The sequence below is a fragment of the Sphaeramia orbicularis genome, chromosome 15 (assembly GCF_902148855.1).
Source record: "Sphaeramia orbicularis chromosome 15, fSphaOr1.1, whole genome shotgun sequence".
NCBI lineage: Eukaryota > Metazoa > Chordata > Actinopteri > Kurtiformes > Apogonidae > Sphaeramia > Sphaeramia orbicularis.
In genome coordinates, this window is record NC_043971.1 from 18,711,232 (window position 1) to 18,727,489 (window position 16,258).

A 16,258-nucleotide genomic window follows, 5' to 3' on the forward strand; every position below is an offset into this window, starting at 1 on the left:
AGGCAAAATCAAAGTACTGAAAAACGGACCAAATAGGCTCAGACCACTAAGGGTTGATATTTGAATGTTTCTACCAACAGAAAGTACATTGTGCCTATTATTATTATTATTATTATTATTATTATTATTATTATTATTATTAGCATTATTTTGTTTTGTTGTTGTTTTTTTTTTTCAAAATACAACTTGGTTAAATTATTTCAGTATCTGTGTCAGTACTTTTTGAACATTTTGAGCACAGTTTCAACAATACCGTGATAATTATGGTAACCGTGATAATTTTGGTCACAATAACCATGATATGAAATTTTCATATTGTTACATCCCTAGTCTGTATTAAAGTGTTCTATAGGGTAAAAAGTTTGGAAAACAAAGCCAGACAGTGATTGATTGTGTCCTATCACACACACATATTCACAAGATAACACCTGTCAGTACTGAAACCTTTATAAATAACATAATCCCTTGAAAACAGTGTGTTTATGGCCGCTATATTCTTGTAAAAGAGACACGCGAACTGCTGCAGCAACTAGAGTGAAAGGGGCCGACAGCCTGTGGAATGAATGCAGCCTGAGTTCATGGCCTGGCCGTGATATGCCTGGAGGGTTGGAAGTACTTCTATATAAATTTATGTGTCAGAGAGTGTGAGTGAGGACGGGAGAGGGACAGGGAGAGCGGACTGGCACACATACTTGCATTCAACCAAAGTGCACACACACCTGTTTGTCAGAGTAACACAATGTCCCACTATGAATTTGGCATTTCAGCCAGGCAGCCACTGGGCATGGACCACTGCGGTGTAAAGCGAAATGCACTCGGATGAACTGTCTGCTACCTTTAATTTTGTTTATCTCAAATGATTAGCAAGAGTTAAAAATATTTCTTTCTTTCTGTCTTTGTATATTTTTGCAAACAGATATGGAAGAAGTTGTGGAGTGGAAAACTAATATGAAGGACCAGAGAACAGGACTAGAAAAAACAGCTCAGGTAGGTGAGGGAAATGTTTCATCCAAGCCTAAAATATTGGACTTGAGTGGAATCACTTTAAATAACCCAGAAGGAGCTTAACCCATAAAGACCCAAAACAGCCACCGGCGACTCAAACCATCTACTAATGTCAAATATTCCACTAATCCTATCAATACATGTAAATAATTGGTATAAAATGCAGTTTGTCATCTTTTCATGGTCATCAGATATGACCCATTTGAACGTTCAGAGGCTCCGTTGTGAATGTGAAAACACCGTCATCTTCTACAACACAGGTGTCAAACACACGGCCCGTGGGCCAAAACCGGCCCTCCAAAGGTTCCAAAGTAGCCCGCGGTGCAAAAATGACACTGAAGATATTAACAGTCAGGGGTGTTACGCTGGTTTTAGTTCAGGGGCCACATTCAGCCCAATGTGATCTCAAGTAAAAGAATAAAATAAACAATAAAATGTAAACCTGAAAATGAAGTTCAGTTTTAACAATATTTTAGTAATTGTTTTGCACATTTTAGATCAGATCTGTACGTCGTTAATAATAATCTGACACATGATATTGTAGAAATCATTCCTTTTTAAGGTCCAAATTCCAAACTTGAAAATGTTAACAACATTATGCCTGTTACATTGTGTGTAATGCAAATGTACAAATGACAAGTTGAGGCATAATATTGTTTTTTTTCTTCAGAAATTTCCATTTTTCTGGTTATTCACATCTTTTTGTGAAAGGGCAGTTCATAAATGTAAATATTTTCATAATTTTGTGTTTTTTATTTCATTAAAACAAAGAGAAAAACATGGAGTTTTCATTATTTATAGGTTATTATGCTGTTATTTTAATGGTTTGGCCCGCTTGAGATCAAACTGGGCTGAATGTGGCCCCTGAACTAAAATGAGTTTGACACCCCTGTTCTACAACATCGATTCACCGGGAAAACCTCTTTTTCTACTACTTCAATAAATGACAATTATTGAAGATGCCTGTTTTTACATTCAGTTTTAAATGACATGTTTTACTGGGAAAGTCACTTTTTCTTAAGCTTTTGATATAATAACCTTCAAATGTAATATCAGAATAATGATTAAAATACATTATTTGTAAATTAAATATGGGAAAATACCTGATTCTTACTGAAAAAGTGCAAAAATACAGAGGATAATCTATACTATAAAAGCCAAGTGGCCTCTGTGGGGTTGGGGGTATGTGTGTCTCAGGATTCACACAAAATCTGGACAGAGCTGACTGCTGCAGTTTGGTATATTTATGTATTTTTGGTCAAGGAACAGACTAGCGAAAATGGCAAGTTGATAGGACCAATATTTTGGGAAATTGTAATTTTGGAATGCAATTTCCTTACAATCATGTTGCTATACCCAGAACACTTTGGCGGTGACTGCTGGACAAATGCGGTACAGCATGCATGAATTCACAACAGCATAAAAACTACCACATCTAGAACCCATGGATCCCCACAGAGTAACACTCTAGTATTATAATACATGGTGATAAATCGGAAACACCGTCATCTTCTACAACACAGTTGGATCAGTGACAGTGGAAGGACACATTGGGTTTAAGTTCAGTTAATGATAGATTTTGTTGGAAAAAGAAAAGTTTTCTTATTTTTTCTATGTTTCTGATATTGTGATTTAACTTTTATCTGTGATTTTATCAACGTCTACATGATCAGTAAATTAAATATGGGAAAATACCTGATTTTCGCTTAAGAATGCCAAGTACTGAGCATAATATTAGAATAAATGGTGATAAATCACTTCAGAAAGGTTAAATAGAGAGAAAAAATTAATTTGGGAACTGCCACAAAACTAGCACTGGGTCTTTATGGGTTAATGTACTCAGAAGTATGAGTAGTTATCAAAGGAGAATTATTCCAACACCACACAGACTAATGAATAAAGCGATATGCAGTCTATTCAGTCACTCTACATGTATCATATATTAAGTTTTCTTTTTTTTTTTCAATTCTTTTTACATTAAAAATCTAAAGAAGAAACTGTTATGAAGGAATTATTTTGGAAAACTAGTTTTACATTTATTTTAAGATCTCTTCTCAGCATGAAAACCTTCAATAATGGATGATTTTTGCCATAATTTATCACATACGATATGACAGACAAAAGAATCAAACCCATATTACAACATTGCATTCAGCATCACAAATAGCATTTTTCAGAACCTTGAAATAATGTTTTTTTAGGTGTGATTGCTTGCAGTAGCAGAATGCCTAGATTTTGTTGTAATGACAGTAAACGTTTTCTGTCTTTCCATCTGTTATTGCTGGTTTTGTCATTCCCCAGGCAGAGGAGCAAATGAGAAACACATCTCCAGCTCTACGTTTTGGGTTGTTGAATGGAGTGGGGAATATCACAGAGCTGTGCAAAAGGCAGACAAAAACCAATAAAACATACTCGTCATCAGCTGTATCCGATGCGACCCCTGTGGTGAGCCTGATCATACAGAAAGCGAGGGGGGAAAAAATGTAATCTCTCGTCTCAGTGTGTTTCTGTGTGTCTTTGCCTCATGCACAGGTCGGTCACGTGGGCCTCACAGAATTCATGAATGCATCCAGTCAAGGTGATCTGAAAGTGATAGACCAGTATCTGAGTGATGGTGGAAACCCTGATGTCCATGATGAGGTGTGTAGAAGCAAAGCATGGAAAAGTTAGTTTATATTCAGCTTATATGTCAGCTGTTTCAGAACGTGAAAATTATAGTATCTGGACTCATTACATGTAAATAAAAATGTTTTCATGCATTTTTTAAATTTCATTTTTACCCCACCCCCGAAAGGGAGGCAAGTGGTATTGTTTTAGGTTTGGTTTGTTTGTTAACACTCTAGTAGCAAAACTATTGTTTGAATTCATACCAAATTGGGTTTATAGATTGCCAGTGACCAGGAATAGATGTCATTACATTCTGGGAAAAGTGGGTCAAAGTTAAAATTTTTTTAGGAATTTTTAAAATCTTTCTTTTTCTTCTTATTTACTCATAATGGGCAAAATTTCACATGTCTGTAGCAGCAAAACTGTTGGCTGAATTCAAACCAAATTGGGTTTCTAGATTGCCAGTGACCAGGAATAGATGTGGTTACATTTTGGGAAAACTAGGTCAAAGTTCAAATCTGTTATGAATTTTTAATTTTTTTTTTTTTTTTTCTCCCATTTACTTATAATGGGGGAAATTTCAAATGTCTATAAAAATATCAATTTTGTTTCAATTTTCTTCAAACTTGGCACATATATACAGGGTGGGGAAGCAAAATTTACAATATTTTGAGGCAGGGATTGAAAGAGTGTATGACCAGTTAGTTTATTTAAAGTCATGAGAATGTATTTGCCACAAGAAAATTGACATAATAGAAAATGTTTTTATTCTATGTGTCCTCCTTCTTTCTCAATAACTGCCTTCACACACTTCCTGAAACTTGTGCAAGTGTTCCTCAAATATTCGGGTGACAACTTCTCCCATTCTTCTTTAATAGTATCTTCCAGACTTTCTCGTAATAGTTTTGCTCATAGTCATTCTCTTCTTTACATTATAAACAGTCTTTATGGACACTCCAACTATTTTTGAAATCTCCTTTGGTGTGACGAGTGCATTCAGCAAATCACACACTCTTTGACGTTTGCTTTCCTGATTACTCATATGGGCAAACGTTTCTGAAAAGGGATGGATAATAGTGTTAGGTATGATTATGACATCAATATGTGTTTGGTTTCAAAACAATTGACGTAGTGCCTGCTGAGAAAAAACAACTAAATGTTCATTGTAAATTTTGCTTCCCCACCCTGTATAGAGGCAATTGATATGCTGACATCAGCATACGCATAGACATGATGACATCAGCTGGATCGATGCCAAAATAAGGTACAATACATGTGAGGGGCGGGGTTTGTTGTGCCTGGCGACACTTGTTTATTATTATTACTAGCAGCATTGTACCCGTGGTGGCATTGTGTGTGAAAAGTGACTATACCTTATTGTAAATGGACACAGCAAGAGCAGCAGCAATTTTGTAAAAAAAAAAAATGTCGGGATGTTATTGTTGACATTATTTGGGAGTGGATATTTAAGGAATATTTTCAAGACACAGTTTTGCATTTAGGCAGTTTGCCTATTTCAGTACCATCAATTTATAGTATTCTGTTTCTGTCTTGGTCATGTACTGACACACATGGAACACCTGCACTGGGTATGGCTGTGATATCTGAATAAAAATAACCAAAGATATACAGCCCAGCCAGCATGTCCATATGGGCCCCAGAAGGGTTACATTTGGGCTGCATATAAGGGTCTCATGTGGGTTTGTCTGCAGTTTCCATGGTGGCTCCACATGTGTTTGCCCATATCAAAATCAGAATCAGAGACCTAAATATCTCATATTATTTATTCTTCACACTATTTTATCCCACGATACTTATCTTTCATGTCATTTGCACTATTCTCATGTTATTTGCACAACTTAAATTCTGTTTTACAAATATCTTAGTTTGCAATACTTTTTATTTTTTAATGTAAATAACGGTGCCTTTTACTGATATTTGTTGTTGTTTTACTGATATTTGTTGTTGTTTTACTGATATAAATTCTTGCACTGAAATGGAGAGCTTTACCTCAGTTTCGGTGTACATGGTACAAGGACAATAAAGAGATTCTGATTCTAATTTTGATTCTGATTCTGATATGGGCAAACACATGTGGGGCCACCATGGAAACTACGGACAAACCCACATAGGACCCTTATATGCAGCCCAGTTGTAACCCTTCTGGGGCCCACATGGACATGCTCGCTGGGAGGTAAAGTATTTAAAATATCAGCAGAGATTGGCTTGTTTACAATGGTAAAGGGGTTGGCAACCAGGTTATGAAAATGTCATGTACGATAGCATGATAAGTAGAACTTGTCTGCCACCACTATCCATTTGTAAAGTACCATTGAATTATGCATTGTGCAGGTAATAATTTGAGCCAACATGTGAGGCATGACTGGAAGAGCATGTATTTGTTTGGTCTGTGAAGCATGATTAAATTCATACAGCGGTAGTGAACTGCAGCCTTCACATTTTAGCGTCGTCTGCTAGCAGTAGAAATGTCATGAACGGTGAAAATGGAGCATGGCGGCAGGGATGAAGAATTGAAAGTAGAGAGAGGCTAAAATCGCCCAGCATACCTCACAACAGTTGAATACGGACATAAAAGTGTGCCTAATAGATAGTCAGATAATATTTGTATTTATCTGGCGAGTTTGGCGGCGATCGGGCCTGTGAAGGCTGAGGAAAACCCGTACAAATGCCCTCCAGTGCTGCAACATCAATCGGACATCGATGGGACGGACACAGGACACGGGGCGGGGCCGGAACGTGCATTATATAGGTAGGATAGGATAAGATCAAGGTTAAGTAAATCACTATGTACAGCTGAAATACCATGAATCACTCTGTCTGCTTCAGTACACACTCCTGGAAGATGCCAGACTTAACAGTTGTCCAGAACATAGTCATTGATGTCTTCCGCTACGAGGGTAAGACACAGAAGATCAATGCTAAAAGAGCGCTGGATCGAAGCAGATTCAGGGAAAGTTGACTGGAAGGGAAAAAATGTGGTAGGAAAAGGTGCACAAGCAACAGGGATGACTATAGCCTTTAGAAGACTGTCAAGAAAATCCAAATGAAGAACTTGAGGGAGCTTCATTAAGAGTGGACTGAGGCTGCAGTCGGTGCTTCAACAGACTAGGACCAGTCAAGGAAATGGTCCACGAGAGATATGTTCCTACTGTCAAGACATTCCTGAACAAGAGACAATGTCAAAAGAGTCTGAGGAGAAACAGAACTGGACCAACACTCACTGAGCCAAAGTCTGCTTTTCAGATGGACATTTGGAAGTCTCCACACTCAGGGATGATTTGGAGTGTTGGTCTTGGTCCGCTGTGTTTTATCAAATCTGAGGTCGACACAGACGTCAACCAGAAGATTTTAGAGTGCTTCATATTTCTACTTGCTGACCAGATTTATGGATATTTTGACTTCCTCCTCCATTGGAATTGACTCCTCCCCGCTGTGACCAGATGACTTGGAACTTTTTCTTGATTGGTTACCTGACTCACCTGAACCCCATAGAGCAGGGGTGTCAAACTCATTGTCTTTCAGGGGCCACATTCACCCCAATTTGATCTCCAGTGGGCCGGACCAGTACAATAATAGCACAATAGCCTATAAATAATGACAACTCCACATTTTTTATATGCAAAAAATAACATTAAATTATGAAAACATTTCCATTTTACAAAGTATCCAAACAAAAAAAGATGTGAATAACCTGAAAAACAGAAATTTCTGAAGAAAAATAAGAAGAAATAAAAAAAAGAAAAATGTGATCAATATTATGCCTCAACTTATGATTTATACATGTGCATTACAGATCAGATCTACAAAGATCAGGCAGAATATTGTTAAAATTACATTTATTTTTCTTTAGACATTTCAGGTTGTTCATATTTGTTCAGATTATTGACGTTTTATTATTAAAGGATATCAGAATGTAATGTTCTTTGCAGTAAATCAAAGAGAAAAAAACTGGTGTTGCCATTATTTATAGGCATGATGTCATATTTTTTTCACATTAAACCAAGAAGAAAATTTGGAGTCATTGTTTCTACGTTATTATGCTATTGTTTTCGAGTTTAAACCCCCTTAACTCTTAATATCTTCTGCACTTTGCAAATTCATCCCACGGGCCAGATTGGAACCTTTGGCGGGCCGGTTTTGGCCCCCGGGCCGCATGTTTGACACCTGTGCCACAGAAGATCTATTTGGGTTTGTCAAGAGGAAGATGAGCTGAAGGCCACTATCAAAGAAACCTGGGCTTCAAGAACACTTCAGTAAAGCCACATCGATGCAGTCAATTGTGCAAAAGAAGTTTCAACTTATTTTTGAGATGAACATACTTTCCAGATCTTTGATGTTTATGTGTTATAGATAATTTTTTGATTGATCTCATGAAATTTTGAGATTCTGATAAGCTTCAGATAAGCTATAATCATCAAAATTAAAACTAAAAAACACTTCATGTAATGTGTAATGAATCTTAAATATATGAAAGTTTCACTGCTTGAATTAACCCATAAAGACCCAGCGCTACTTTTGTGAAATTTTCTGTCTATTTAAGCTTTCTTAAGGGATTTATCACCATTTATTCTAATATTATGCTCAGTATTTTGCATTCTTAAGTGAAAATCAGTTTTTTTTTCCCATATTTAATTTACTGATCATGTAGATGTTGATACAAGCACAGATAAAAGTTGATTGTCACAATATCAGAAACAGAGAAAAAATAAGAAAATGTGACTTTTTCCAGTGTGACCATCCACTGTCATTGATCCAACTCCATGGCTTTTACTGGTGAATCAATGTTATAGAGGATGACGGTGTTTCCCTGTTCACTACAGAGCCTCTGAACGTCCAAATGGCTCATATCTGAGGACCATGAAAAGATGACAAACTATATTTTACACCAATTATTTACATGGATTGATAGGATTAATGGATCAATTGTTATTAAACAGTTTAGATCAGTGGATGGATTTGGTCACCAGTGGCTGTTTGGGGCTTTATGGGTTGAATTAAATTGGAATGCACTTAGCTGGTTTTATTCTTACCTTTTAGATAGAACCCTTGCGGTCTCCATAGGCAACCACACATCCTCCAAAACCCAGATTGCCTATGGTGTACCGCAGGGTTCAGTTTTAGGTCTGATTTTATTTTCTATTTATATGCTCCCACTCTGTGAGATTTTTAAGCACCACAATGTCTCTTTCCATTGCTACGTGGATGACACACAGATATACTTGCCCCTGAGACCGGATGACCCGAGAAGCCTAGCTGCAGTGTCTGACTGCCTCTGTGATGTAAACCGTTGGATGGCCCAGAACTTCCTTCAATTAAACACCTCCAAATCAGAAGTTATACTGTTCAGTCCACCAAATTCCACCATGGCCATAAAAAATAGCCTCGGTCCTCTCTCCTCAAACATCACACCCAGTGCAAGAAATCTTGGGGTAATATTTGATTCAGACCTTTCCTTCCAAGCACACATCAATAAAGTTATCCAGTCCTGTTTTTTCCAGCTACGAACCATTTCAAAAATCAAACCAATTGTCCCACACTACGACCTGGAAACAGTCATGCATTCATTCGTATTTACCAGACTTGATTACTACAACTCACTTCTGTCCGGCATTAGCCAAAAATCACTGTCTCGCCTCCAACTGGTACAGAACGCAGCAGCTAGGCTTCTCACTGGTTTTAACAGGTGACATCACATCACCCCTATCCTCGCATCCTTCCATTGGCTCCCTGTGTGTTTTAGAATTGATTTTAAGATTTTACTGATCACTTTTAAAGCCCAAATGGGTCCGGCCCCTAGCTATATAGATGAGATGCTAGTTGACTATGAGCCAGTACGCAGCCTTAGATCCTCAGGCAGAGGGCTCCTGGCTGTTCCAAAGTCGATGCTTAAATCTAAAGGTGACCGGGCCTTTTCCATCAGGGCCCCTCGACTTTGGAACGGCCTGCCCGAGGAGATAAGGCTTGCGGAATCAGTGACATCTTTTAAATAACTTCTTAAAACACATTTTTTTAGACTTGCTTTTATGTGATGTCTGTCCCTTTTTAATTTTTAATTTTAACTTTTTTAAATGTGATTTTTGTCCTGTTTAATTACTAATTTATATTCTCATACGTGATGTTGTTTTATCTCATTTATTCATTTTTGCATTAATTTAACAGCATCATGTTACGTTATCCCTGCCCTCTTTACTCCGATTCACTTAATTTATTCAAAGTACCATATTTTTTGCATTTGTTGTACACATCTTTCTTATTGTGTTCCTTCTGTTTTAGTGTTTTATTTGCATCTTGTATCCTGCTGTTGTGCCCTCTCTCAAAGCACTTTGTAAACTTTGTTTTTAACGGTGCTATACAAATAAAGCAATTCTTCTTCTTCTTCTTCTTCTTCTTCTTCTTCTTATTATTATTATTATTATTATTATTATTATCATTATTAAATTGTGGAAAAAACACAGCTGTTTCATGTTGCACCTATATATGTTAACTTTCCAGTTGAAGAGGACAGCATTACACCTGGCCTCGATGGAAGGAAACTCTGCAGTTGTCCAGATGCTTCTGGATAGAGGAGCGGATATCAACTTTAAAGATCGAGTAAGACTTTCGTGCATGTGTGTTTGCCAAGATAAAGCTGAAATTGGAAGAGATTTTCTTCACACACTAAAGCTGCAGCCCCAGGTGATCCTGAGTAAGCACTACTAATAGGATGGGGCCCTCCTCCTGTGTTTCAGCTGGGTTCCAGAGCCCTACACTGGGCCTGCAGAGGGGGGAATCTGGAAGTTGTCAAAGTGCTGAAGAGCCATGGGGCTGATCTCGACGTCGGAGATAAGGTGAATGTGAGTTTTCTGTGTGCCTGTTTTTTTTTTAACATTATTCCTCATTGGTTGCAGTGTGAGATAAGGTCTTATGTTCATATAATTATCATTTTGTGGCTTTTACTTCAAAAACAGTCACATATGTCAAATCTATGCTGTGCAGTTGTATAGCACTCCGTTACATGTGGCCACAAGAACAGGTCATGCTATCATTGTGGAGTACTTGCTGTCCTGTGGTGTAAAAATCAACTCCAGAGACAGGGTAGGAAGCAGCTCTGCAGTGTTTTATACACACTCGTCATTATCTCTGCATTCATTTCTGTCCTCAAAACAATCCTCTTTACCTCCAGGAAGGCGACACAGCTCTGCATGACGCAGTGAGACTCAACAGATACAAAATAGTCAAGATGCTCATTGTTGCAGGAGCTGACACAACAATGCAAAATCATGTGAGTCTATAAACTTAGTCTGGTTTAACTCAAATTAACCCATAAAGACCCACACATCCACCACCGACCAAAAGCATCTGCTGATCTAAATTGTTGATCCACTAATCCTATCAATACATGTAAATAATTGGTGTAAAATGCAGTTTTTCATCTTTTCATGGTCATCAGATATGACCCATTTGGAAGTTCAAAGGCTCTGTAGTTACCGTGGAAACACTGTCATCGTCTAGTTTGATCAGTGACAGTGAATGGAGACACCAGGTTTATGTCCAGTTGATGCTATATTTTACTGAAAAAGACACCTTTCTTCAGGTTTTTCTGTTTTTGTTTTGTTTTTTCAAATATCTTTTTATTAAGTTTTCAACATTTCAGTAACATAAACAAATAAGAAAATAAGGGAAGAAGACACAAACAAACAACAAAAGAAAGTACACAGCAAATTAAATCTAATTATTCCACAGTCACAGTTTGTATATGTTATGTAGGCATGTCAAACCTTATTATAACATGGTGGTGGCAGAGGTCCATAAAAGGTTCCCATATCCTTCTGAAGGCATCCCCTTATTCTTCAGGGTGTATGTACATTGTTCCAGTCGTAAAGTTTCATTTAAGATTTATTTTAACAAATTAAATTATGTGGGTCTTTGCTGATTCCAGCAGAGTCGGACACATTTCTTTGCTATGTAGGATATTATAATAATCCTCTTCCTGTGTGTGGTGTCCAGTGTCATGTCCAATTCCGTACCAAAGAGGTACCATATTTGTGTAATGTCCAGCGGGGTTTCCACAACCTTAACCGTCAGATCATGTACCGCCTTCCAGAAATGTAGGTTTTTCTGTTTTGATACAAAAAGCTTTGACTTTACTCTGAGCTTTTATGAACATCTTCATGATCAGTCAATTAACCCTATAATGCCGAACGTATCATATTTGATACATGAGTTTTGAAGCCCTCTACATGATCAGTGTGATATTTTTTTTTCTTGAAAAACCTAATGTATGCAATTAGATACATGCAACAGACTGATAATCCACCAGGGGGATGAATTCATTGACCAGAAGCCTTTCCAGTGACATTACAAGTTTGTCAGAAGGCAGAACTTTGCCAATTTTGAAAAGAAATTACCAATTTGTTAGACATGTTTGTGATATATTATGTTTTTGTTTGTAAAAATTATATTTGAGCATGGAGTCCTGATGTATCAAATAAGATACATAATTGAAAATCATACATGGAAATTGATATTTGGAAAAAAAAAAAAAAAACATTTTTGGGGGGGTTGTTCAGAAGGACCAATAAAGGCTCCAGTTTCAAAGAACTGGAATTTTCTCTCAGTGATTTAATGGTTCAGGCTTTACAGGGTTGAACATGGGAAAATATATGATTTTGCTGGAAAAAATGCAAAATTCAGTGGATAATATTGTAATAAATGGTGATACTCTCTTAGGAAAGGTTAAATAGAGAGAAAAATTCATTTGGGAGTTGCCACAAAGGTCACACTGGGTCCTTATGGGTTAAAAAGACTTTAGGCTCTGACAACGTTTCAAACCACAAATCCAATGTATTAGTAAAGGAGTGGATCTATGAACTGTGTTACAGGAGGGACTGACAGCAGTGCAGCAGGTAAAAAAGTGGCAGTTTGACATCATGGAGACCCTTCAGAGACTGGAGAAGCAGAAAGAGGTGGGACATGTGCCACCTCAAACCCCCCCTGAGAGAAACCTGACTAGTTCACCATAAAGCTGCACATCCATTCATTTCCATAACCTCATTTGTTACATCTACGTCTCAGGTTCTATTATCTTCTGTAATTCCATTGTGGGTTTGCGTGCAACAGTTTCTACCATATATCATCTCTGATTTTTGAAGCAACGTGATGTACATTCAACAAAAAAACAAACAACAATCTTTCTTTCCAGGGCAACGGTTATTAACTCTGAGATTTAACAGCTCTCAGAGATTAGTCAGAACTGTGACTCCAAAACATGTCAGAACTGATAAACAGATTCAAGATGATGTGCCTCTCTTAAAAAACAGCAAAAATACTAATGAATACGGATTTAGGTTTATTTTGAAACATTTTGCCTCCAGGCTTTAGTTATTAGCCTCTGACAGTCTCTCACGGATATTTCATTTATGCGGTGCTTGTATTTAGAATATATACTGTTTAGAGAATACAGAATATGAGTAACATATTCACTTACAGCCACTGTCAAAACAGATTGTTACACTCTTAAAATCTTAAAATAAATCAGTTACTTATGTATTTACTCAGAAATGTTAAAGGCCTCTCTAATTTTCCATAGTTTCCGGATTTGCAAAGTCCAAAGTGTATCCGCCTGTTTACACACAACACAGAGGAGTTACAGTGAATGATTTGCATGTTTGAATGACCATTAAATTTACATTTGTGTTAGTCATGTTCTGTGTGTTTGCTCATTTCACTGTGGGAAAAACAGGGTGGAAACCTGGCCTTGCCTTTTGCCATTTTTATTGGGAGAGGATTAGTTGCAACAAAATGCACATCAGGAAGAAGGGGTAAACAAATTTTCTATGAACTTGCACATTTGCATAGTTTTATTTCTATCCCTATTTCCTACTTTTTCAGGCAATGTTAATGCTGCAGAAAGTAAAAGGAGGAGGAAAAATTGGGTTTGCATCCCTTTCGTCAGGCTGCCTTTGTGTTTATATTTGATCATGTCACTGCAGTACATGTCAAAATCTTTAGCATCTACGGATCTAAAATGTTTAATACATTTTTAACTACTAATTCTATCAATACATTGAAATAATTAACCCTTTCATGCATGAATTAAGAGAACCTTAGTCAATATTTTTTTCTTGAGTGTTTTTATTCCTTTTTAGGCATGAAAAAAAACAAGGCAATTGAATTTTTTTCTTTTTTTAATCTATTTTTCGTGGAGTTACAAAAGTATCCACTCAGCTGGATACCATGCGTTTCATTTTTGAAGCTAAGAAACATGTATTTAAAACTCATCAGAAAGTGATATACTGTGTGAAAACTATGAAATAAAAACATTTTTAATGCCACTAATCTGACATTTTCACACATTTTATCATATTCTAATACTAGTTATTACTCATTTCATGGAGATATTATCCTCCTGAGACCCAGGAAATTAACAGTTTTAGCTTTTTTACATTAACAAATTGTCTTGATTGGAAACTGCATTATGCAACAGGTTTTTTTTAGATATAATTTTAAAATTATTTTTATTTATTGATTGATTTTTTAATGGAATGTCCTTTGCAGCATTTTTTACAGCATTTTTAAAGTAAAACTGTAAAACTTTTGTCCCCTACAGAGGACAAAATGCATTGCTGGGTTTCAGGAGGATATGCAAAAAAAAAAAAAAAAAAATTACAGAAAACTGTTAATTACAGTCTAATAACAATTAGTAATTGATTTACACTACAACATGTTACTGCAGATCAAGTTTATCAAGAACAGCAAAGTTACAGTAATGGTATGAATTGCAGTGTTTGGACTGTTGCATAAGAGTCCACTATGTTGGCTGATATGGAACTAAAACAACAAAACCCATGAATATACAAGACAATAGCTGTAGAATAGCTGTCCACTGTGGTGATCACTATGCATGGAAGGGTTAAGGTAAAAGGCAGTTTTCATGGTTATCAGATTTGGAAGCTCAGATGCTCCATAGTGAACACAGAAACACTGTCATCTTCTGTAGCATTGATCCACCAATAAAAGCTATGCAGTTTGACAATGACAGTGGTTGTAGAAACTTGTTTTTATATTAGATTAATGGTATATTTTACTGAAAACCTCAAATTTTCCCCAGTTTTCACTGTTTTAATTTAATAACCATTGAATTTACTCTTAGCTAACTCTTGGAGCTTACTTAACTTTTCTGAACATTTACATGAAAATACTTGATTTTCACTGAAAAATGCAGAACGCAGAGTGAATGAACATGTGTTTCAAAAATCAGCAGCTGCTATTAATGTACATTGAGTTAAAGATGTAACACAGTTATAGAATTTTGAAAACCAAAAGAAAAAAAAATACAATATTTCTGCATAAGTGAAACAACAATTCCTTTCCATTTGCTTGTATTCATATCTTTTTTTTTTCTGGGAAACAAATTAGAATGAAAGTGTTAGAGAAAACTAAATATGAACGTGTAAGATGATCAAATATCAAGGTATCTCATGACACTTTACATACAGAGCTGGTCGAAGCCAGATTTTCAAGCCAATTTACAGAAACCCAGCTGAACAATAGCTACTTATTATACTGTAGTTCTTTTATTATCTGTATTTGCTTGAATTTTTCCTATATTGTGTTTCCATTTTGCTTTTTCTTGTTTGATTCAAGATGTTGTGCCTCTCTTAAAAAACAGTAAAAATACTAATGAATACAGATTATACTGCAATTCTTTTATTATCTGTATTTGCTTGAATTTTTCCTATATTGTGTTTCCATTTTGCTTTTTCTTGTTTGTCTTTTCCCCCTAAATTTTCTGTAAATAAGCATTTTGCCACAAGCACTGAGTGCATCTACTACTTGTGCATTAACGTATGCTGTTGTTCCAATCCTGCTGTTATGTCCATGTCTGATACGTCTAATCTAATCAATATCATTCACATTGAATAAAAAGAAATTACATTTGAGGGAATCTGTTCTGTCATCTGCAGTGAAATCCATTTTAACAGACGCTCCCAATACTGCAGCCCTGATTCCCCTGTAAGTTCCATATGAAAGTGCTTGACAGAATCTGTGTTTAAATATACATCTCGTGGTGCTTGTTTTATAGACGTGACAGAGGAGGCCAGAGCACACAGTAGCGCTGTGTTCGAGACGTCAGCAGACCATAGCAGAGATGGCTGGTATGCCGCTGTTAAAGTCGGGGATTCAAAGGGAGCTCAGTGGACATATTTTCCTTCTATCATCAGTGGCTAAAATGTTCCTGAGGGAGGCTGCTTATTCACACTGGGAAAACCACCAACGTGCTCCTCTGCTCTCTATGCAGTACAGTTAAATGCAGTTTGTTCAACAAATATTGTGCTATTCCTGTCTTGCTCATATAAATGTTGTCTTGCCATACATGCAGCTACAGTCCTCTGTTACATGCCGATAAATTTGTTCTAGGCAGCTCAGCAGATATATTATCAGTCACACCATATTTCCTGTTCCAAGAAAGATTGTGGTAACAATCAGGGACTTATTGGACACACATACTGTACTGACTAGAATACAGTGGCGTAAATACTTTGTAAAATTTGTTGTTTTTTCACAAAGATAGGAGAGTATCGACATATAGTTTATCTCCAGAAAGAAAAACCAATATTTGAACTTAAATCTAAATTATGCATGT

At 36.6% G+C, this 16,258-nt stretch overlaps 1 protein-coding gene across 3 annotated transcripts; it reads left to right on the forward strand.

Annotated features, from left to right (window-relative positions):
* The first annotated feature begins 499 nt into the window (after positions 1 to 499).
* On the forward strand, positions 500 to 15,810 carry ankrd2 (ankyrin repeat domain 2 (stretch responsive muscle)). 3 transcript variants are annotated; one of them, XM_030155951.1, is made up of 9 exons: positions 500 to 987; positions 3,307 to 3,450; positions 3,538 to 3,645; positions 10,126 to 10,224; positions 10,362 to 10,460; positions 10,609 to 10,707; positions 10,796 to 10,894; positions 12,495 to 12,578; positions 15,698 to 15,810. In XM_030155951.1, the coding sequence occupies exons 1-9, from the start codon at positions 919 to 921 to the stop codon at positions 15,701 to 15,703; spliced, it is 807 nt and encodes a 268-aa protein (XP_030011811.1). In that variant the 5' UTR covers positions 500 to 918; the 3' UTR covers positions 15,704 to 15,810. The 3 variants fall into 3 exon arrangements, with proteins under 3 accessions (XP_030011811.1, XP_030011812.1, XP_030011813.1); XM_030155952.1 differs by lacking the exons at positions 10,609 to 10,707; positions 15,698 to 15,810 and having other exon boundaries at positions 10,362 to 10,466; positions 12,495 to 13,427; XM_030155953.1 differs by lacking the exons at positions 10,609 to 10,707; positions 15,698 to 15,810 and having other exon boundaries at positions 12,495 to 13,427.
* The last annotated feature ends 448 nt before the right edge of the window (positions 15,811 to 16,258 follow it).

Coding starts and splice junctions, on each gene's coding strand:
- ankrd2 (XM_030155951.1), top strand. CDS start 919: ATGGAAGAAGTTGTGGAGTGGAAAACTAATATGAAGGACCAGAGAACA. Junction 3,451..3,537: donor TATCCGATGCGACCCCTGTG/GTGAGCCTGATC, acceptor CCTCATGCACAG/GTCGGTCACGTGGGCCTCAC. Junction 3,646..10,125: donor ACCCTGATGTCCATGATGAG/GTGTGTAGAAGC, acceptor TTAACTTTCCAG/TTGAAGAGGACAGCATTACA.